Here is a 24,582-nt window from a genome sequence, read left to right on the forward strand (position 1 = left end):
GTCACAGGGCAGTAATGAAATGCATCCCTCGGTACTTTTTATTTGAAGTGGGGGTAACATAAATCCTTCATCATATCAAGGCTATTTTGAACAGAAGCAGCGGTGAGATAAGATCATTTAATGAACTTTGCAGCCCCCTGCCTGAGATGACCATGAAACACAGGCCACCTTGAGAGCATGCATCCCTCCCACACTGGCAGATACCTCAGAGAGCATGACTTGGCAAGTGCTGAGAATTTTCTTTAAAATGCGTGCTAGTATTATCTGTTTTAATATTCCTCTTGTGAAGCTTGAAAAATTCCACACTACTAACTTAGCTGTAATGCAAGCTGAAATGGTGTGACAAATCACACTTGGTTTTGCATTACAGGGTGACTTACAGAAGTATGCAGTGCTTTGGAGCTGTTAATCTAAGGATGTGTGCTTGATTATGACCTATCACACAATCTGTTCTCTTCAAGGCAATCATCATAGGAATTGTCTGTTTAGTTAACATTAACTGACAGCATACATTAAACCAGCAACAGTTTTGCCATTTGGAGTTGTTATAACTCTATTACAGCTGAGCGTTTACTTCTATCTTTAAATTTCATTTGCTGACAAAAATATTTTGCAGCTTTCGTTGATCACAGATATATGCATTGATCTCAGTATTCATTAAATCCATCTCCACTCCTAATATACCATATGTGACTTCTGTCTTAAGTAGTATTTATACCATTGCTGATTATTTTAACCTTCCTTGGCAGTCATTTTTCAGACCTCAAGTAGAAAAGCAGTAGCCATTAGACGGATACTTTCTGTAGTTCGTATTTTTATTTTTTTTTCCTGCAGGCAGATTTACAACAGAAAACCCTGAGCAAAACCTAGTAGCTGCAGCCTTCATCTGTAAAGGAAAATTTCCACTCTTTCCAAATACTAGTCAGTTTGTCTGAATCATTTACTTTCTTCAATATATTGCCCCACCTCATATCATATGAAACCATAGAAGTCAACTCTTCCTTCTAGACATATGATGATAACAAATGTAATTTGGTCTCAGAGCTTTTAATCCTAGATACATGCATAGGACTGAAAAGAAACTCATAACATAGGTAAAGTTGATTGCTGTATTTTTGGAAAACCTGATCAAACTCTGGCTGGCTGTGGAAATCGCAAGTGAATACAATCTACTGGGTGACTATTAAAATAATACTCTATTATAAAGATAGGTTGGTGTCCAGGCTTGATACAGCAGTGGTGCTAACCACCATGGCGCTGCAGAGGACCATAACTGCTTCCTTGCCAATTGACTCAGAGCTGGGGTAACTTCCTCTTACCCCTAAAAGCACCTAGCTAAATTTACAATAAGTTAGACTTTTGGTTTCTAGTATTATAATGTAAGCAATGCCTTCCCTAAACATTTGCAGACCTCTAATTTCAGGACAGCAATTTGGTGTCCACATTTCATCAGACCAGAATATTTATTTCTGGTTTGCTATACCCTGGATGCATTGACATTTCTGCATTTGTGCAGATTTGACGTCCCTTATAAGGCACAGCCAAAATGTGACAGACATTGCATACACTCTGATCATCTGCAGTAGATTAGATACATGTTATGTACTGACTCTAAATACTGACTGTATTACAATGAACAATTCATCTGTATACTCATAGTAGCCCTTTACACATGATAAAAGGATACCCAGCATCCAAAAATCCTGGGCAGAACTAGTATTCTGCTAGGCTAGCCATATCTGAAGAAACAGTGTGTTGACGGGTGACTGGAAAGAAAGTTCCCTCTTAAAAACAGGGCAGCTGTCAAGTAAGCTTTAATATAGTGACAATTATTTAGGTTGTTTCAGCCTTTGTTTACTCCTTAAGCAAATCTCAGAGCTGCTTATGGTAAGCTACTTGTATGACAGCAGTCATCTGTAGTTTGCCAAAGCTCTTGTAAACAGCTACTTGATATCATTAGCAAGGACTGCAGAAGAATCTGTAAAATGACTGATAAAGTGCAAACCTTTGGAGGACACGAGGTGTTACTTATATGTAGCAATCAAATTCTGCCTCCTTATTCTGACTGCATGCTGTTGCTCTTGTTTGGGAAAGTTGAAAATAAAAGTAGTAATCAGATCTTACTCTTACATAAGAAATCCTGGTTCATTTTGCCCATATTTTGTCAGTCTGGCCTCTACAGTCCATGTATGTTCTTAGACCTGGTGCTAAAGAGGAGGAGGTGAAAGCAGAAGACATACAAAATCTACAAGAACTTGCTAATTAAGTAAACACCTCATGCTTCTTTTCTCTTTGATACTGAAGAAAATAAAATCCAGAGAGGTAAGTTTTTAAAGCAGGTATAGCATCGTGTTGTTGAGGTGTCTTTCTTCTGTATTCACCATGCATCTGGTATTCACATCTGTCTCGTTCTTGATTGATGCAATGGCAGTCAGAAAGTTGTGAGAAAGGATTTCTGTCACTACTGGACCTTGTCCTTACTGGTAAAGGAGCAACACAGGTCACAGCAATTTTAGCAGCCTTATGCAAGCTTCATTAATTTCAGAATCAAGCAGATGACTCAGATGGTAGGTAAGTGCCATATCAGTTTAGGTGTCTATCTTCCCATGGATGTTGGCTAACTGGTCTTGATGCTTCTGTAAATATTTAGTGTCAGGTTTTAAAATCTCCCAACCATCAGACTGGAACCTTTAATGGAGTTAAAGGTGAGGCCAGAGTGAGACAGTAGGCAAGAGGTTCCCTGATGGGCTGTCCTGAAGCTGATGCGGTGTGTTTGTGTAGAGGGTCAGTGTTCCCCTGTTTCCCTGCTGCAAATGCATTGATTTTAAACTGCTGTGCTATGTTGGCACCTCTGAAAACGCATCTGGAGAAAACAAGTGTGGTTAGGAGTCCCTCACTGCTGTATATGTCACTGACTGCTGAATTGAAGTATATGGGAGAAATAGTCATGACAGAAAACTGAACGGGTCAAGTAGTTTCAATGAGGTTTTCAAAAACATTTTTTCCTTTATTGGACTGAGTCTTGGACTGGGCAGTGAGAAAGCAGCAGGGTCATGTTTAACTAACAGAAAAAAAACCCCAACAAACCACAATGAACTAAGAACTGGAATTCCAGTTTGCACGCAAGAGTACCTTTTACCTATGCTGGATTTTCCCTTTGAATGTATTCTGGATATACCTCTTATGGGACAATCTCAAGGTCAGTAAAGCAGCAGATTGAAGAGCTGACATGCTTTATTAGTTGTTAGACTTCCTAGTGACAACAGTTACGTGATGTTTGAAACATTTATAGAGGTCGTTTAGAGTTTATTGCAATCGTGATATTGCCTTTGTGACACAGAGAAGAAAAATTAGATATGTAAGATCCACCAGTACCTTTTGGAAATTTTCCTGTTAGTTGTCTGCCTGCAGCTTTTTCTTGTGATTCTATTTTTACAGGAATGTAAAGTTTTCAAGCAGTTTAAATTGCATCAGGCTGAAGTTTACCCACTAGAGCAACTAGATACACAGATGTTTTCCCATGGAAGTGTAATTAGTCTGGCTCCTTGCACTGCAGGGGGGAATTCTGCTACAAAGAAAGGAACAGGCTGCTGGAGTTACCTGCTCTGTCTCAGCACTTGCATGTGTTTGAAACTACCTTAAAGTCTGCATCAAGTGAACTTCTACAGGGATCTGTCCAGAAAGGCGTCTATGATGATGTGTTGAATTTGCCTGCAAATTTGGCCTTCATGTTTTTGTATCTTACTATGGCACTGCAGTCAGGGACCCAATTGCTTTAGAAACCCTCAGGCATCAATTTAATGAGTGTAGGAAAGAGGGTTTTGATCCTCTGTTAAAATCAGCCAATGCAGAGCATGCTGTTTGAGCTGGGATTGGGGCTGTTCTGCCCCAATACAAATAATAGACAGAGAACAGTATCTCAGTGGGGTAATGCAGCCTTCTGTTTGTTTTTATAACATTATATTTTCTACACAGCCAAATTTTAGGTTCCTCGTTTAGATACAGCTGAATGAGATGAACCAGAGCTGTTGGAAGCTTCAAACTTGCTGCTAAAAAATTAATGAAAATCAGCAGAGACTTTGCTATTAGTATTCATTTCCATGGGGTGATGTCAGATAATCTGGTGACAGGGAAGTAAAAAGCTAAGGCAGCAGAACTTAAATTTTCCAGAGTTTAAATGGCCAACTCTTATGTACCTGAGACAGGGGCAAATATTCACTGTTTTCTTTCTGGAGGCTCAAGTCTTTCCCAAGATCATCTTTTTCTTACTTGGGAAAAAGGTAAGGTAAGAAGGAGGATGATTAAAGTCCCTCTACACCCTTATTTGCTTTTACAGGTAAAATTCATGGTCATGAGTAAATCTGTGGTTGGAAGCCCTGTATAAATACCTCAGAAATGGTGTAGCTGAACCCTAGCTTTAACTTAACTAAAACTTAGTACCAAGAATAGATGTACTTACAAACACTCACTTTCCTTCTATTAATGTATCAGAGGGGAGGGGTGTGGCAGCATTACATCTCCGGGGCACCTCTGTGCTGTCCTACAGTGCTTCATTATGGCCAATTAACCAAACTCAGAAGCAGACTCTTCTGCTGCTTCTTGGCTCCTGTTAAGAATGTATCAATTAGCATTAAAAAGACAACCCAGACTTTATTCAGGCTGGTGTGAGATTTAGTAGAACATGAATGTCAGATCTGAGGCCCTTTCTGTCTCTTACATGTGCTTCCTGGAAAGAAATCTGATTTTAACTCCTGTACTCAATGCAGTAATGAAAATTAAAGTCGGATATGAAAGGTTGTCACCAACATGTTTCTTGTAAACACTGAGGCCCAAACTGACCATTAGTTCTCTGAAGCTGTAATTATAAAAGTCTCTCACTAAAACAATCTTCAGTGAGCAAAGATTACTAGCAAGATTACAAAGGTACTATGTATGTGTTAAGTAAAATTCAAGTCACGGCAGATTAACATAATGCATTTACAAGAGAGCAGGGAGTGGTCTGGGCCATTACATAGCAGCAGACATCAGCACCCTGAGCACTGCAAAAGCTCTGCTTCTTTAGTTACAAACCTGCTACGTGAATAGTTTGGAAACCATGAGAAAGCCAAATGTGAAGGAGGGATGAAAGCAAACAGCAGTGGTTTTCTGTTCCTTTTCCTTTGCATTACTCTATATAGCTATTGCAAATTGACAGAGATGATAAATGGTTTTAAGCGTGGCCAATTAGACCACCTAGACCACTAATTTAATACGTAGTGTTATGGGCCAAGAATTGAAACTTCTGCCCATAGTTGCTGAAAAAGAAATTCTTTCCCTTCCTGTTGTGTACATATGGATTTCTGACACAACATTAAAATGTTTAATATATGGAACGTATCAATCAATTTTATGGAGCTGTTATATCTCTAGCAAATACCAAAAGATCTTTCACAAAAAGTGTTGTCCAGAGCCTTTAACGTGAAGGCAGAAGTTCTTCAATGTGAGTTTAACTTATGCTAAAATTGGTCTGGAGGTGAATTATCCAGGAAATAATCTTAGCTGAGCAGACATTTAAAATCTCTCTTTATGGGAAATCGAATAACAGATTAAATAGGCTCAGAAAATTCCTCACAACTATGTCTATGTGCAGGAGTGTTCTCAAAGCACATACCTGCACTCATTTGAGGTCTGCTCCCTGGACTATCAACCTGCCCCCCCTCCCCCGTTCACTGTGTATGCAGTTGTGTCAGTGGAGAGGCATAGGTGGCAGTCATTAAATGCCCTGCTCCTGGACTGTGTTTCACCTCTTGTGATACTTCTCTGCACCTGACCACTTTGCTCTCTGCATAGTGGAGATTAAGACTTCATAGTTGAGGCACACAGTTTAGGTGGAGTGAAAGCCACAATGGACTGGGCCAAGAATACCTTTGAGAGAAAAGACCAGTCTGCTGTTTATTACTGTAGCTACAAAACTGAATAGATTCCACCTCTGATGAAAATGACAGGAAAACAGGTAAAAATGGACAAAGGAGAAGGCTAAAGTACTGAACAACATTTTTGCCTCAGTCTTCACTGGCAACCTCTCTTCCCACACCTCTTGAGTGGATGGACCACAAGACAGAGACTGGGGAAGCAAAGTATCTTCCACCATAAGAGAAGATCAGATTTGTGACCACCTGTTGAACCTGAACATACTAAATCTATGGGAATTGCTCAGATGCATCCCTGAGTCCTGAGGGAATTGCCTGATGTGGTTGCAATGCCACTTTCTGTGATATTTAAAAAGTCACAGCAGTCACTGACTGACAAAAGGGAAATACCACACCCATCTTTCAAAAGGGCAGAAAGGAGGACCCTGGAAAATACTAATCTGTCAGCCTCTTCTCTGTGCCTGGGAAGATCATGGAGCAGATCCTTCTAGAAACTATGCCAAGGCACATGGAGGATGGGTATGTAATTTGAGACAGCCTACATGGCTTCATCAAGGGCAAGCCCTGCCTGACCAACCTCGTGGTCTCCTATAATGAATTGACTATAACAGTAGATGAGGGAAGAGCTACAGATGATGTCTAGCTGGACTTCTGTAAGGCTTTTGACAGCATCCCCCACAACATCTTACTCATAGGCATATATATCTGATGAGTGCACTGTTTGGAGGATGAGAAATTGGCTGGACGCTCACATTTGGAGGCTTGAGGTCAATGGCTTGATGTCCAGATGAAGATTGCTGACAGGTGTTGTCCCTAAGGGGTGCATATTAGGACCAGCACTGTTTAGTATCTTCATCATTCACATAGAACATGGGATTGCATGCACCTGCATCAAGTTTGTAGTTTTACCAAGCTGAGTAGTACAGTTAACATGCTTGAGGAACGGGATGGCACCCAGAGGGACCTTGACAAACTTGAGAAATGGGCCCGTGTGAACCTCTGAGATTCAATAGGGCCAAATACAAGGTTCTGTACCTAGGATGGGACAACGCCTGGTATCAATACAGGCTGAGGGATGAGGAAAATGAGTGCAGCCTTGCAAAGAAGGACTTGGGGATCCTGGTGGATGAACAGCTGGACCTGGGTCACCAATATGAGCTCACAAACCAGAAAACCAACCATATCCTAGGCTGCGTCAAAAGAAGCGTGACTAGCAGGTCAAGGGAAGTGATTCTGCCCCTCTACTCCACTCTGGTGAGACCTCACTTAAAGCACTGTGTCCAGCTATGGAGTCCTCAGCACAGGAAAGACACTGACCTGTTGGAGCAGGTCCAGAAGAGGGTCACAAAATTGTTGAGAGGGATGGAACAGCTCTCATAAGTAAAGGTTGAGAGAACTGGAGTTGTCCTGGCTAAAGAAGAAAAGGCTCCAGGGACACCTTATTGCAACCTTTCAATATTTAAACAGGACTTACAAGAAAGATGGGGACATAATTTTTAATAGGGCCTGTTGTGATAGGACAAAAAGTAATGTCCTTAAACTTAAAAATGGGTAGATTCAGACTAGACATAAAGCAGATTTTTTTTTATGATGAAGGTAGTAAGACACTGGGGCATGTTGCCCAGAGAGCTGGTAGAGGTCCCATCCCAGGAAACATTCAAGATCAAGCTGTATGGGGCTCTGAGCAACCTGATCTAGTTGAAGATGTCCCTGCTCACTGCAGAGGGGCTGGACTTGATGACCTTCATGGTCCCTTCCAACCAAAACTATTCTATGATTCCATCTGACAATGGAGGAGAAGTACAACATTTTTCTGCTAGATTTGCCAAAAATACAATATTAAATGAGCCAGCAAAATGGAAATTTCCAAGCAGAGGAAGTTTATTAATATCTGAAACAAGTTATATTAACAGCAGGAGACAATATACTTTTCGCTTTCCACCTGTGATTAAAATTTTTTTGCCTTGAAGGGAAGACTGTTCTTGTCAATGTTCGTGTCATTGTCATTTCTGATCACAAAAACTCAGTACACACTGGACTTCACAACTCAGCAAAGATGATGTTTCCTGCTCATTTTCATGTTCAAAGTGAGTCTTTGTTTTCCCTGTTCTCTCTAGCCGTTTCTATAGACTAACTGCTCAGAGGTTTCTGCCCATTATGTTGTACATACATAAAATCTACCATATTGATCTCTTTTGGGCAGCTGCCTATTGTAACATGATAAGCAAACCTGGTATTATGTGTTGGTTGCCTTCTGGCTTTGGATACAATGAATACTACATGTTTTGACTTTCAAGAAGATCTGAGGGATGAATCAGCCTCTGACTTTCTTGCCAGTGAGGTGCCTCATAGATGAAGGCATTGGGTGACTGTGGAAGTTCCTAATGGAAGTGCATTAATTTGAGGGCCTTGAAATTGTAGGATAAAGATCTGACAATGTGGAAATCTCTCAGAAGTCCTTAACTGGGTTGTTCTCCTGTTTTCTTGGTCTGAGCAACTGCTCTTTTTTTCAAACTGTGCCACAAGTCATGTAGATATTCCTGGGGCCTCTGGGTCAGCAGCCAGAACACACTTTGATGAGTCGTGAGTGCTTAGCACCTCTGAAAATGAAAAGCCACGTGGACAAAAGAGACTGTTGATGCAGAGAGTTCAAAAACTCCCTCTTACATGCCAGTGTTAAGGTAACTATGTAAAGCAATGGACCTATAAAAGAAATAGGCCTGAAATAGTAACCTCCTTCAATATAATGTAAGCCCCATGAAATCAGTACCAATGGCTCCTCTGATCCTGGCAAGAAGGCTGCCAGTGCTGAGCGTGCAGCTTGAATCCCTTGTAACTCCCCCATTTGACTTCATATTCACGATCTTGTGTAGGCAGTTGAGAGATACATGTGATCTTCATCACAAAAATAGATCTTGTTGATGTTCATCTTTGCAGGTGTCTTCCCGTGGTCCTGAAACTACTCTGAATTGATTTTTTTGAAGCCTTTAAGGGAGCTGACCATTTAATTTCAAAGACATTGAGACTTTTTGGGAAGTTTGATTGGAGGTACCTTCACACTGGTAAGCCCCTATTATGCTCCTGGAAAGTAACTGCTCTTATATGACCACTTTCTCCTTTTCTGCAATGGTTTCCTCTTTAGCTGGTGCTGAAGTTCTCTACTAAACAGCTGTGTGAGGCTAGGTCCTTGAGCTGATCTTCTGTCTGCACCAGGTGACTACATGGACCAATGCAAAATATGCAAGTTTTAATGAAATGTGCAAATCTAACACTCATGTTAATGACTCCTTCTTCAAGTCACACATGCGCTATACCCCGTGACTTCACATCTGTCCCCATGATGTGTTCACGTGTGTTGCATACATATTTCAGCCTTCTTGAATCTCATTAAACAACAGGAAGATATGCTATAGTAGTTAGTTAATCATGTACTATGGGGAAACTGGCCTCTCTTTTCCAGACCCATCTTCTGGAACAGATTTCCAGGCTTGTGGTTACTGTACAACCAGTGTTGCTGGAGAATTATGGTGTTATTTTTTAATCAGATAACTGCAAAAATGGCTAAAAAACATAGTCAAAAAACCCAAGTCATAGATTCTGGGTTGTTATTCTTGTCTGAATCACACGTGCAGGTGCAGCTTAAAAAGAGGACCAAAGAAATGTGCTGTAGGAAAGTCTAAGGAGAAGAACAGACCCTTCAAAATGAAATCCTGCCCACTATCTATGAAATCACGTGTCACAATAATCAGCCATAGAATCCCTTCCTTTTATGTTATGTTTCTGCTGATGAGATTAAGGATGAAAAAGGGATTTAGCAGGCTTTGGAGTCCATTACTGCTCCTGCATTTCTTCTATCCTAGATTGCTTCTTAGACCCACCCTTAAAAGAAAAGTTACTTAAATTTTTTGTTTGATCAACTGGTTATCAGAGCTGATCTTTGCTTACCTTATCTTCTGGCTATTCCTGAAACTCAGGTCCTTTGACTCTTCTTGCTACTTTTTCTTCTCAGAAGGGGTATAAATCATATCTCAGATCTTTTAAGTTTAAGCTGAATTTGCAGCAGAGGGTGGACACTGTGGGAGATGGTCTGGCACAGATCCATGAGCACTTGTCTGCTCCATAAGCCAGTTAGAAGCATTTTGGTCAGAAAACACTTTTAAATTTAGAAAATGAGGGTAAGTTGACTATACTATTTGGAAACGAAGGGGCAGCACTTGTGGAATGTATATAAACTTGTGGGTAGATTTTGGCAGGAATGAATAGGTAGTGAAACAGTGTTACACCAGTAAATGGAAGACTCTGCAGAAGAGATAACTACCTGCCCTTTAGTAAATGGCAGCACAGGTGTGGTGTTGCCTAACTGTATCTGTAAGGATTTTGTATGATGTTGCAAAATGGGCATCTAGCATAGACTCTTCCTCAAGTCTTTAAAAGAAGGCAGTTCACTGCCCAGATCACCATACATTTTTTCCTCACCTTAATGCTTCTGTGATTTGAGGTACACTAGCATAACTAAAGTATCAGTCTCTTTTTACTCTTATTTCCTTAGAATGTTATCACAGGCAGAGTTGTTTACCTGTAGCTGTTAATAACGTAGAGAAACTCTTTAGTTTGCCTCACAGCAGTTTTCCTCAGTATACAGGAGCAGAATGATACACTAAAGGAGACCAGGTAGCACATACTACAGTACCTGCTCCAATATGTTTTGAATTATTAAAGAAACATTTTTACTGTTGCTAAGATAATCACATATGCATAATATCAAGGACAATACACGAGAGTGTTAAGGAAAAATTAAAAATGCAGCAGATAATTTATCTCTTGGGTATGTTATTTCATGCACTGACACGTTTTTCTCTTTCAGATCAGTCTATAAGGCAGAGTTCTGTGAAGTGCTTTAATTAACCTATCATGAGGTACTAATTTGTGGTGTCCCCAAATTATATTATCAAAATACTATAGTCTATTTTCTACCCCCACTCTATAAAATGTTCCAAGATCCAAATATTTGTATGAAAACGTGACTTTTGAGAACAACTGTTTTCAAGCCTATTTTATATGTGTAACTTGGCCTGCTGTCAAACTTTAATTGCCAGCAGCCAGACGAAGCATATATTCTTGAAAAGTAACAAGTCCCTGTTACTTCTTTTCATCTGGCTATCTGATAAAAGTAATCTAAAATTAGTATTCAATACCTCAGAATCTGTGAACATAGGGCTGGTCTAATTTGTCTTTCTGACAAACTTAACCCAGCAAGTAGGTTCCTTGGATTCTTTCATAGGACAGTAAGATTAAATGTAATTATTTAACTTCCTGTAAGTCTTTGACAGTGGCACTAGAATTACTCCTCATCCCTGCAGTAGGTTGGACCATGCTTATTTACTCACTGCAAGTTTAATTTAACATGAGTGAATGGTGATATGAAAAACACTTGAAAAAATAAGGTATTACTGCCTGTAAGTTTAGTTCTGTCTAATTGTATGCTCCTTTCACCAGCCAAAGATTTTTTTCTTTTAATTGCCTAGGAAACATGGGCTTTCATTGCTTCTACAGTAAATGTAAGAAGAGCCTTTGGTAAGTGCTGACAGTATGATCTGCCTTAGAATATACAGAGACATATATGGTTTGTAGCCAAAGTAGTAGATACAGCATCTTCATCTTTTGAAAATTACATTTAAAAAACTGGCATCTTGCATTCAAACACTTGCTGTGTTTTGCTTTGGTTATGATAGTTTTTATCAGTAGTGTGAGACTCAGGAAATCATTCATTAGTGCTGTATTCAGTCTCACACTTGTACCTGACTGCAAAGTTAAGAATCGGTGTTATTATCTTCTAATGATGCCATCTCCTGGTGAGTGGTGCCTGTACTGGTGTTGTGATCTAGAAGCAGTACAGGGAAGGTGGAAAATAAATAGCAAAACCAACAGGGCTGATAAAACCTGACTGAAGTGGGAGTGTGCACACACTAAGAGTTTTGCCACGGAGTGTGCAGCCAGACTTTGTAGTGACAATTGTTTTATTAACTGTCAGAAAATAGCTCATCATTTTTTGTCAGTTGCTGAGGGCAGTTCATTCTTCCTATGCACTTGTACAGTACCTGGCGTGACAAAATCTTGGCCAGGGCTTGTAGGCACTTTACTAATAATATAGCAACAATGATGTTGCTTGTAATTCATGGCTTTTAATTTTATTGTTTACAATGAATCAGTGCAGAGGTTGCTAAGACTGTCTCATCTTCTTCGCTCCATTTCTTTGAGCCTGCACTTGTAGCATCTTCAGTGATTGTGGCATCAAAGCCTGTGCCAAAATTGCCTTCAGTCACTGGGCCTCGTATTTGCACACACCAACGTGCATACAACAGTGCCAGGATTTTGCTTCACAAACTTTCAATAAGCAGCCTCTCTGCGAATACTGGATTAATCTATATTTTTAACACTGTTAACGAATGGCACCTTTATCTTCTGATGAAGGGTATGCTGGTTGGATTGGGGCATCTCTGTGTAAAACAGTGAAAATGACTCTGTCAGTTCAACAAAGTGATGGAACTGAGTATGTTCCCATGAGATCCTGTGGGCAAGCAAATTACTGGTTATTCTTGCCTTCATAATGGACTGGGATTGCTACATTTTCATTACAGTATATACTTTAATATCTTAAATGATGCCTATATCTTTTTTTTCCTGGAACTTCTACAGATTTCAATATCCCTTACAAAATGAAAACAGCAAAATATAGCATAACGTTTCATTAATGGTGTCACTACTGCAAGCACATAATTATATTTTTCTTTTGCCCCCATAGGATGTTGTTTTCCTTATATGCTTAAATGGGAATTCATGCGCAGATTTTCTGCTTGTTAACATTTAGTTCTTTCCATTGTCTCTGCATTCCAGGTTGCTTTTGGAAAGAGGACCTCCAATCTTTCTAACTAAGCTATTAGCATTAAAGCAGTGATGATGTAATCAGTTCTGCCTTCTGTAACTGAGATCCCCTTCACATTTGCTGCATGTCACTGCCGCATACCTATACCAGTAAAGTTTTTCTAACTGGAAACTAGCCCAATAAAATCAAAAAAGAAAATTTTAGATGGATTAGTGAGTGGACCTGACTAGCAACATGTCTATATCTATGAGTACAAAAGGACATAGACAAATGTCTTGGTAGTCTTGTTGTCATCTCAAGGTACTTGAGAAAATTGCAGCATTGGGAACACCTGGAATTCACATTTGCTACCTAGTTTTACCTGCACAGATGATTCCCTGTTGGAACTGTTGGACTAGAGTTTGGCCTATATATATTTTAGCACTGATGTCATACTTATACCTTATACCTTATACGGTCTTATACCGCACCGTATTTCTGCACAGGTCTTATTTTCCATTGACTTGCTGCTCAATGGGTCCTTACAGAGAGAGCAGAGGTATAGTCTCTGTGAAGAACAGTGGAAGGGAGAGATGCAGAGGAGGAAGCACACTCCTGTATTTCTTGTTTCCTCTGAAGACCGATGTTAAAAGCAGTAGGAAATTCCCAGCTGTGTTACCAATATGCAACATGAGTGTTATTGACTAAATTTAGCAAACCAACACCAGCACAGCAGACAGGTAAACAAAGCTCACTTTATTTTCAGCATTAGGTGGCCTTCATAATCTACCTTCAAAGCTAAAGACAATGTTTACTGACACTTTGTATTCCAGCTGGGATTTCCTCCTTGTACGAGAAACAGCTTTGTTACTGGATGCTGCATCATAGAGCTTTGAGCTAAAGGAACATAATGTGACTGAAAGAAAAAGGCTGACATGGAAAGCATGGGAGTTGACAAGGCTATTAATCTTCCTTCTTTTTAAAAACTTTTTGGTCCAAGAAACAGCCTACAGAAGAGTTCACGTACTAAGTAAGGCTGGAAGGATCTTTGACACCTATTTTTGAATCCTACCTTTCTGCTTATTCTGTTTCAAGGTGATCGTATAAAGATTGTCTTTCCAGCATTGTACTAATTCTTCATCTTAAATTAAGTTTTGTCGTGGTACTCCTTTCTGTACTTTTTGGAAAGACGTAATCTTGGCCATACGAAAACAGGAAACACAACTTTGTCCGCAAAGCTTTGTAGAATTCGACTAGACAGTTTCTACCAGTACAAGATCTCCTCTTAATTAAAAACTTTAGAAATGCTTTATGAGTAGGATGAGTAACATAAAGCTTTCTGTTTAGTGGACAGACACAAGCATCATATTGAAGTGAAGGGGCAAAAGACATGCTGCTCTTAAGTGATGCAGGATATTCTGTACCATGCCTGTAAAGGGGGCTCATATTCAGCATCATTGTGCTGTCTGATGACAGAAAACTCTGTATGGATGGGTTGAAAACGTCTCTCGTAGTCCTGCCATATGCAGTCTTGTGACTTGGGGCCTCATAGACTGTATATCCATATCTGGTCTTAAATCTCTGCCTAGAGAAAGGGGACCAGGTATGCTCCAAACAACATAGGAAGCTCCGAGAAGTATCAGGTCTGGCAGAAAATTACATCTTCTGAATTCATGGGGCCAGCTGCCAGGAGGCTCAGCCAGGATAATGTGTCCTCTCTGACCAGTGGGACTATAATGCTGATGCCTGTCTGGTTGTTGGCTTTTGAACCTTTAGTAATGCTTCTGTTCTGGTGGTACATTGCCAGCACGTCATCCAAACATTATCACATAAATAATATCTGAATTGAAGCCTCAGAGGCTGGTTTATAAATTCTAGTTTTGTAAAGATGTGATTGGGCTGCAGCAGATGAAGACAGCTGCTAGTGAAAGCTATTCCTGTGCCACCATGTACCTGAAGACAAATGCTAGGCCCAACATGCATAAGACATCAGGTTTTATTCCAGTGGCTTATGGCAGCTTTGTGCCCTTAACAAAAAGTCACTCTTACAACAGCATCAATAATGGGCAAGGTCAATCTGCCAAATGTGGAGGAAATGTCTTCTCTGACCAAGAATGTGCTTTGCAATCACAAGGAGTACTCATGACACTTGGGTAATTTTGCAGAGCGCAAATATACACCTGCTTGGTTGTTGTTAAGTCTCCCACGCTCATATATGAGCATTCCTTAAAAGGTGAGTCAGGCAGTGAGTCTGGTACATAGGCAATGATTGCAGGGTGACTGGATAGGTCTCCACAAGACATATGCCAATAATTTTCAATTTGCAAGGCTGCTCAGTACATGAGCCAGCCTACTGTACTCTATCATCCTTCCAATAAATGGAACCCAAAATATAAAGTTGTTATATAGTGCTCAGGCACATGCAAGTTGTGGGTGTAATGTTGCAGACACACAGCCTGCTGACACACTGTTAAGAGGTAGTGAAAGATGAATAACGAAATGTGTGTGGGTAGATCTTGGCAATCTTAAATATGCCAGTTAAAAAAATAAACATCAGAACTCTGGATAAACAAGTGTAGGAAATTACTTCAGATACTGTTTTGGCTGTCTGGAAAAAAAGGCTTGTTTTTTCAAAGTTATTGGTAAGGGAAGGCTGTTGGCACCTATGGGCACCCTTAATACTTCTTGGGGAGAACAGAAATTAATCTCTCCATGCTAGTAAAAAGGTCACCTTGAGAGATAACCGTCAGATAACAGAAGAGCCAAATGAGTAGCGCTTTCTCAGTATCTACTGCCTGCAAGTTAATTTTACCAGTTTGTATGAAGAAACCTTGGTGAGCTATGTGGTCTTTATGCAAGATGAATTACTACCTTCAAAGGGCAGCTTGTTAAAGGCAGATGGCAGCATCCCCCTGTAGAAGTGCACTGGGCTGCTGAACTCCAACTCTGGGGGCTCTCGGCCACAGAGGATGCAACCCCCACTACAAGCCTGCTCCCCCAGTGTGGGGTCCTTATCAGCGGCATGCTCTGAGGAGACTGGAGTGATTGCAGGGGTGAAGCTGTGGAGGCTTGTCACGGGCTCTGCCATTTGTTTTAGTTTTGGAGTCAGCTGTGAGGAGAGAAAGGTCTACCGGCTAGGGCCTGTGAAGCATTTGATAAATATTTCTCTTTGAGGGTCCTCCCCTTGCCCAAATGTGGCTACATACAGAGAGGGTGCATGCATGAACTTGTGGCAACAGATGTCTATTTTGCTGGGACATGCCATGTTTGATGGAGTGGCCTGTAAAGAGTTAGCATGAGACTGGAGAGCAAGCTTTACTGTTTGCTACAAACAAACCTTACCAAAGTGCCTGTAAGTGTCAGAAGGCTGGCCAGGCCTACGTGGTAGCAGGGCAGGAAAATAATGCTTTCTTTTATCTGTTCTTGTAAACAGCGGGAGCCAGATAAAAGTGGAGACAGTATTAACCTAAGCAATGATTGTGACTGTGTGCTTTGCTTTGTTCTTCAGTGCTTCTAGCTTCCTACCCTCTTAGGTATATTTTTATGAGCAAACAAGGCTATGCATGGGACAATTTCTGAATGCTTTTTTTCTTTCCTCTTCTTGTTTTCTTTGACTTGAGGAGATACCTGTTTCTCCTCAAACTTAACTCATGTGGCTGAATTTTCTGCAAAAGTATGCGAGGACAACAGACTGCGTGAAATTCTGCCTATTCCTGGCAACTTCCAGAGCTCTGGTACAAAGACAGACAACCATCTTCCACAACTAGCCATCACTGAGGATACATTTTGCCATAATTTATTAGATGTAAACCAATAAGCAATCATTTTCGGATTTTCCAGTAACATAAGAACTGTTATCTTAAGATCAACCAGACAAAAACCTTCTATCACTTCTTGCAGGAATACAAGAAAAAATTTTCAAATCCTAGCATTCAGAGTGTGTAGTGATTTATACTGATATTAATTGGAATCACTTACTAAGCTGTTTGCTGTGCAATATTTTGAAACTGTAGGAACTGTACCTTGCTGTTTCTAATTATATCCCTTGTACTCATGTTTGGTATGGCAGGAAAATGTTGCTTAGCTAGACTTTTCAATTGCTTTAATTCTCATGATATACTGACCCAACAGTATATAGCTCCATCATATAACGCTTGCAGGCACACAGGCTCATCTGTACAAGTAGTTATGCCAGATCAGCTTTTCCTGATTAAATCTGCAGTGGGTATTATTGCAACAGAAATAGATATTCCATTGTAAAATCTACATTAGACCATTCTTTGATTTTGTTGTGGTCTTTTATGGCTCTGTATGTTTTCTGTAGATAAAAAATATGTATTACTTCAAATATATTTATATTGTACTATGTATTTTCCATATTCCTTACAGCTTTCCTTCAGAAAGCACATTTGAAGCAAATTACGAGCTGTTTTGGCTACAGACATCTCGGATATGTTTTATGTATGGCAAATCAAGACTGTTTTCGTAATGAAATTCCTGCAATTTCAACATTTGAGAAATAAAGGTGTGACTATTTTCCTCCAGCTGTTCTCTTTGCTATTTAATTGTCTTAAGCTGGTACCTCCTTTTCAAAGTCTGTGGAAACATAAGCATATGAATTTGGACAACTTTGTGGGAAATCATGAGAAAAGAATCATTCCTGGTCTAGTGTATCTTGTGAAGAGAGAAAACTTACTCTTTCCATTTAAGTCTCAGATGTGAAAAGGAGCAGTCTGAATCCTTTGCAGTATTTAATATGAATGTTTTTACACAATGACTCCCTATAAAAGTATGTTACTGAGTAGATTCAAAAGCAGCTACAATATTAGTTTGATTTGTTGGTGCTGCTCGTTTCTCTGTTTAATAACTGGATTCTTCTTTTCCGGCACCAAAGGGATTAATACAGGAATTTTAAGAATTAAATATATTGAACTTTTAGAAGTCATTAAGAATTTTATGTATCAATAATGTCTCTTAGGCATACAGAATTACAAGCCTGATCGTTCCTCTGTGGTAGCTCCACCTTCAAAATATGAAGGTACATTTTAGGCTTCTCTTTGCAATGTATTTTTTAAACAAACATGTTTCTGGCCTTATATAGCATTACAAATGCAGGTATACATTCTTAACATTTTTTATTTGACAGCCTAGGAATGCTCATATTTAAATAGTATATAAATCAAGACAGATTTCCTACAGAAAAAGTTCTTTATTGTCTTTTTGAGAAGAGCTCATATTTCTAGGAAGCAAAATAACCCCCCCCAACAGTCAAATAAGTATCAGGTATGTGTTGTTAAGAAAAAGATGCTTCCTGCCAAAGATTATGCATGCATACTATTAAACTATAATAAGTAATAATAAAAATTGAAACACTATATAACTTTTGGAGTGCTTCTGTATATTAGGGTTTAAAATGTACTCCTAAGTTCCTCCTTATCTCTTCAAATTTCAGATTGTTCATTCTATCCTGTCCTTTTCTTACTGTTTTGTTACAGGATACAATGCAGTTACAAATGGCAGATAAGAATTGCCAAGTTTAAATAAAGCCAAATAAAAAACCTTTCAGACATGAAATCAGCTTTATTTGTTAAAATAGTTGAACTGTGTATGAAGAAAATTACTATAACTTACAGTACCTAAGGCATAGAACATTGGGGTATTTTGCTTCCACTGGAAGAAGAGTATTTTAGAACTAAAGAATCATTAGAATCATACATTGATCATAGTAATAAAATAATAATAAATACTTCACATTAATATAATCTTAATTTATAACAATCCAAACATTTCAGCATTAACTAGTACATCTTAGTCTGCCTCCAATATGTAGGTGGACTTGTCTTCTGTAGCTCATAGGATAAAAAAATTTGTAAGACTTATGGTGAGGGTTACATCCATCCTAAGATATTTCCTCTGTTATCCAGTTTCACAACTGCCAGCAGCAGAGCTCCAGGAGGACAGAGAGCAGGCAAGCGAGTGAAAACACTGTGTGTTGTAATCTTAGCCCATTAGAATATAGGCTGGTAAATTCCTCCTTTTCTGATTTCAGTTCTGAAAGAATATCAGGAAAATAAAATAGTTAATGAACGAAATGTGTAAATTTTTAAACAAATATTCTCAACATACTTTGAAAGTCCTCGACATCTCACAGGTACTTAAGGTAAAGATATCAGTTGTTAAAGCCAATCTAAGAGGCTATTCTCCGGGGAGAAATGTGAATAGATGTCCCATCAATGATCGTTTGAGGACCAACTGATAGCACTTATCAGCTCTTGCAGGCATTAATCTCTGAATAAACAGAAGTAAATACCAAGCAAAAGCAAGAGGAAATCTTCACAAGAGGTATGCACTCAGGTCTGCATATAGCCTTTTAACCCTTCCTTGAAGGTAAGGGACTTCATTTTTTAACACAAGCAGAAAGCCATACCCTCATGATGCACGTGAAAGCCACTGCCTGCCTGCTCAGGAAGCGTACAAATGATTTTTCACTGTCATCTTTATTGCCTTTGTTAAACTGACCTCAAGAGCTTCAAGCAGTATTCTGCTTTTACTTGAGCACGGAGAGACAAGGAGTTTTGCTCCTGTAATGGGGAACAATAGGGCTGACTGAAAGGAGAACACCAAAGGGAACTTGAGCATTTAACTCTCCTGAAGAGTTTAATGAGTAAGTTGTGTGCCTCACATACTTAGCCAATACAGAAAACTCCAAGGCAAAAGCATTTTTTGTGGTGGGCCTTTGGTTTTGGTGGGGTTTGTGGATTTTGTTGTTTTTCCTTTTTCTTTTTTTGTCTGTAATTACAAAGACAGGAATGTCACTTTTCTTTCGCATTCACTTCTCTGGACTTGTGGGCTTATCACACAGCAGGTCATATCCTGGGGACCTAGGAGTCTCAAGTTTTGAATTTTGTATTTACTTCTGAATTGGTGGCATTGCTCAGGAGTCACAGCTTCAATGCTCTGCCACTCAGATAGGAATCAGATCAGTTCCTTGGGGTGCAAATGAATCTCGACGCTATTTAGGTCTGTTGTTTTCTAACTGCTGATGCTGGCACAACTGAAAGTATATTACAGCCCAAGGTGAGATTGAGACGTCATGGCTAGACAAGGACAAGAACTTTGCCCCAGAGTTATATACTATAATGGAGATAAAATAATACTAAACTTATTAGTAAACAGTAATCTCAGACTACTGAATACAGTCTGGATCTCAGTAGCTAGTTCTCCTTGGAAAATAAGTACCTGTAAAGCAATCTTTCAAGCTTTTATACTAGTGGACACATTGTTTTAAAAAATACCCAAACCTTTATATTGGGATTTTCACAGGCTGATGTATAAAAACTTGTCTTAAAATAACAGAGCTGAGGAGACTTGGGTGCTGCTGATGCCGACTACACAATTTTTGCAGAGTGTGCTTAGTCTTAGAATTCTGTATTTGAATATTTTGAAAATTAAAATACAGGTCTTAAAATAAGGTTTAGACTAGTTATCTGCCATTTATGTGTTAGGTAGCTTATGCAAGAGTATGGAAGTTTTCAATACTTGTTTCTCTAGTGTAATATTGGTTTCTACTTTTACTACTCTAGCTTATACTACTTTTTTTTTTTTTCTTCCTTTTCCCTTACATAAGAAAGAGTTTTGTATGCTTGGGTGTAGTTCAGTTGTACAAATCATCCTGGTTAAGTGGGAAGTCATAGACGTGCAAGTTTTGCAGAACAGAGAAACATTTAATCCCTGTAATTATCAATTAAAATGGGGAAGTTTCTTACTGCACGGGATTATATAGATCCCAGAGTATTTTATGTGATATACTGTACACAGTACGGTGTTTCCCTGATGCATTCTCTGAAACAAAGCAGGCCACCACAGAGGTCAGAACAGAGCACACACAGCATCCTTGGAGTACCCCACCTTTGCAGAAGGCAATTCTATTACCCGCAAGACAAAAATTGTTGCTAACTATTCCTTACCACAGTTATTGTGCTTTATTTCTGAGAGACAGTTCAGAGTACCATAGCCACACCGACACAGCCAACAGCCCTTCAGCACCCAGGCACCGTGGGCAATGCTGCCGCAGTTGCTGTCAAGGACAAGGGAAACGTTTGGTTCATCTTTGATCCCAACACAAAAAATAACCATCTAGAGCAGTTTGCTTACATTCTCTGGGTTTGGGCTGGTTTTTACCTTTGCCGCTCATCATGTTCACAGTATCTGCCAGTGAAATGCTTTGGGCAGGCACAGAAAGCCCCTAGGATGCAAGTCCCTCCATTTTGGCAGCAGTGTCTGTTCAGTTTTTTACCTGCAAGACAATCTTACAGAGGTTATCAATCATCCCAGGGGGCTCCAACCCCCCTCTTTTTCTCACTTGTTCTCTCAGGTCTGTCCAGTTGCCAAAGGATCTTAAGGCTATCTACTTTTATTGTCCTTAGAAACAATAAAATTATCTGCCTGTTAGGAGTGTTTGTTCAGTTAAACCCAGTTTGTTTAGTTAAGGATTAGAAGCAAACTACTAGGGATTACAGAACAGTCAAGAAGCCATGCTTGGCAAGTCCAGTAGCAGCAGCAGCAGATATTCAAGCAAAAGAAATGTTTCATTTTGACCGAGGCAGTTTTCAGTCACCAAGAAACGGGGCTTTGTTACCGGGAAGAGTTGCTAATTTTTGAGAGAGAAGGGTAAAGCTACGTCTAACCTTTCTCAAACTCCTGGGATTACCAGTCTAAAAGTTTATATGTGGCAGGAAATACACGTTTCTCTGCTGTGGCTTTTGTTGTTGTTAGTACTGTTGCTTTCTGAAATCTCTTAACTTTATTTTATTTTTTTTAGTCATTAAATTGGTGAATTTTAAAAAATATGAACAGAATTTTACAAACACTTTTGCAAATCCAGGAGACCAATCCCTCTTAATTCCCTGGTTTCCGTTACCACTTTTTGCAAGTAAGAGATCCCCATCTGTATCTTAAGTTTTTATCACCATTTCTTAAGTGGCCATGGGAATAATTTAAATGAGTGGTCACAGAAAACCAACCGGCTGGAATCTTCCGGGACAAAAATCGAAGCATTGCTGTGACATAATAGTTTAAAAAATGTTATAAAATTGCTTTTAAATAAATAATGTTACCTACTCTCTGTAATCCCAGTGAAAGGTACAAATGCCCTGGAATTCTGTTGCTTTCTGCTTTCGTAACTCTGATTCATGTCATTGAGAGCATTTATAATACTCCCCTCGTTCTTAGGGTGCTGCTTTTGTGCTGTGACGTTGACATTGTTCAAATCTTCACGTTCTTCTTTTTCACGGCCTTGAGAAGAAGAGCAAATATGACAGAAAAGGGTAACTTGCGATGAAAGCATACATAGTGTAAATGTAGAAAAGAAACACCGGGGGTGGGGGAAGCGAGGCGAAACACGAAATTTTCCTTACCTTTTCCTAAATGAACAGCCTGGCACACCAGAGTCACAGTGAAAAGGATCCTAGAAAAAAACCAAAGAGCTGAAATAACTTCGTGCTAATAAGATACTAAACCGAAGATGGGGGACGGGGGGAGGCGCCTTTTCCAATCTTTAATAATAACTATGAACTATAAACATTTTATGCCAGCAGTAATCGAATTAACACATCAAAAAAATCTCAAATTAAAGCTTGAAAATTGTGTCTTGGGGAGGTAAACTGGGGGGAGGAGGGAGGGAGACTTCCAGAAAGTTATCGATTCCATAAATTTGCTGGTTGACAATCAATCAAAAAAGTCTCTTTCTGTAAATTTCTTTAGCACGACTAGGTTGTTCCCAGCAGTTACAAAAGCAGGAAAAGCAAGAGGAAAACATTAGCCTTCACTTCACCCGCAGTTCCTGGCACATTTATTCCTTTCAGCTCCCAGCCCTGATCATGAACAAAAAAAAAAAAAGCACTACTAGAAGGAAAAGCGTCCTTGGCAGGATAAGGTCCCTGGCAGCTCAGGCAGCCTTACCTAACGTGATTTCCCCAGTACATCTTCCTGTAGCTTGAAACACCCGTGAGGTCCTCCAGGAAAGCTTGAACAGAAGGAGGAGGTCCAAAGCCTCTCAATGAAGGCTGTTGCATGCAGCAGTCCTGACACAGTACACGGCAAAAAGAGAAGGAGAAAGGGTGGATGTAACTTTTCTGTCTCTGTCCAGTTTATAATAACGTGGAAAAGGCATAGTTCTCATCTGTACCCCTTGCAGAGCCCTCACTGAGGTCCTGGCAAGCAGGGACCATCTCCAAGCTGTAACTCCCTGCTCTGCCCCTGATTTACATACATTGCTGAAGGGTGGAGCAAAGTGGGGGCATCTATTCCTGGGGGCAGGCTTAAGGGACCATGGCCGCAGAAAAAGCACAAGCCAGGAAGTTCTCCACTCCAGTTCATTTCTTAACATAAAAGACCTTGTACTACTGCTTACTGCACGGGGAAGGAAAAACTGTTCTGCAGTAGTGCAATAGTTATGTAATCACAGAATCACAGAATCACAGAATCACCAGGTTGGAAGAGACCCACCGGATCATCGAGTCCAGCCGTTCCTATCAAACACTAAACCATGCCCCTCAGCACCTCATCCACCCGTGCCTTAAACACCTCCAGGGAAGGTGACTCAACTACCTCGCTGGGCAGCCTGTTCCAGTGCCCAATGACCCTTTCTGTAAAGAATTTTTTCCTAATGTCTAGCCTAAATCTCCCCTGGCGGAGCTTGAGGCCATTCCCTCTTGTCCTGTCCCCTGTCACTTGGGAGAAGAGGCCAGCACCCTCCTCTCTACAACCTCCTTTCAGGTAGTTGTAGAGAGCAATGAGGTCTCCCCTCAGCCTCCTCTTCTCCAGGCTAAACAACCCCAGCTCTCTCAGCCGCTCCTCATAAGGCCTGTTCTCCAGCCCCTTCACCAGCTTTGTTGCTCTTCTCTGGACTCGTTCCAGAGCCTCAACATCCTTCTTGTGGTGAGGGGCCCAGAACTGAACACAATATTTGAGGAGCGAATAATAATAAACTGCAGCAGATCTATAACAAGGGTTAAAAAGCCTCAGCTCGACCTACACGCCTTGTTCCTACCAGGGTTTTCTACAGGGGGCTCTACTTCATGGAATTGTACCACTTTGCAGTACAGAGAATCCCTAGAGTCTGCATTAGAGATTTCTACCAAGACTGCTACATAAAGCAGTGTAAGCTTTTTGATAGAGGTTTGTTGTCTCACAAGACTTCTTAATAAAGTCTCAAAATATCTTTGGAATCTTTTTTACTATTAGAAAAATCAGACCCATTAGTGAGTGTTCCTAGTCTGAATCCATGCAATGTCAGCAGATATCTAGGTTTAACTTACCATGTGCATTGAAATAGGCTAGGACCACTCACACAACTATACTGTTGCATCAGCATCAGCAAAAAGACTTGCAGCTGGACAATGGTAATAAAGCAGCTCTGGGCACTCTTTTCTCAAATAGCTCTAGCTGTACCTAGGAGTGCACATGGCCTTTATCTGAGTTGTAACAGGAAACTCTAGCAATACAGCTTTGTTTCATTTTGGAGTGGCAGATGGAAGAGGAATGCTTTCTCTATGCCCATGCACACCAAGCTAGGGTAAATTGCACCTTGGCTAGATCGTAAAATCATAGAACCATAGAATAGTTTTGGCTGGAAGGGACCATGAAGTTCATCTAGTCCACCCTCACTGCAGTGAGCAGGGACATTTTCTAACAGACCAGGTTGCTCAGAGACCTACCCAATCTCACCTTGAATATTTCTGGGGATGGGGCATCTACCAGCAAACTGGGCAACTTGTTCCAGTTTTTCACCACCCTCAGCATATAAAATTT

General features: G+C 40.1%; 1 protein-coding gene across 1 annotated transcript; it reads right to left on the reverse strand.

The window, feature by feature from the left end:
* Nucleotides 1–18,005: 18,005 nt before the first annotated feature.
* LOC138733232 (cryptic protein-like) lies at nucleotides 18,006–22,995 on the reverse strand. The gene is made up of 6 exons (XM_069880256.1): nucleotides 22,732–22,995; nucleotides 22,188–22,237; nucleotides 21,892–22,065; nucleotides 20,953–21,067; nucleotides 20,739–20,848; nucleotides 18,006–18,822 (listed from the first exon to the last, which is right to left on the reverse strand). Exons 1-6 carry the CDS (start codon nucleotides 22,842–22,844, stop codon nucleotides 18,698–18,700), a joined length of 687 nt encoding a protein of 228 aa, XP_069736357.1. The 5' UTR covers nucleotides 22,845–22,995; the 3' UTR covers nucleotides 18,006–18,697.
* Nucleotides 22,996–24,582: the final 1,587 nt, after the last annotated feature.

Source organism: Phaenicophaeus curvirostris, chromosome Z, assembly GCF_032191515.1.
Source record: "Phaenicophaeus curvirostris isolate KB17595 chromosome Z, BPBGC_Pcur_1.0, whole genome shotgun sequence".
In the NCBI taxonomy this organism is placed as follows: domain Eukaryota; kingdom Metazoa; phylum Chordata; class Aves; order Cuculiformes; family Cuculidae; genus Phaenicophaeus; species Phaenicophaeus curvirostris.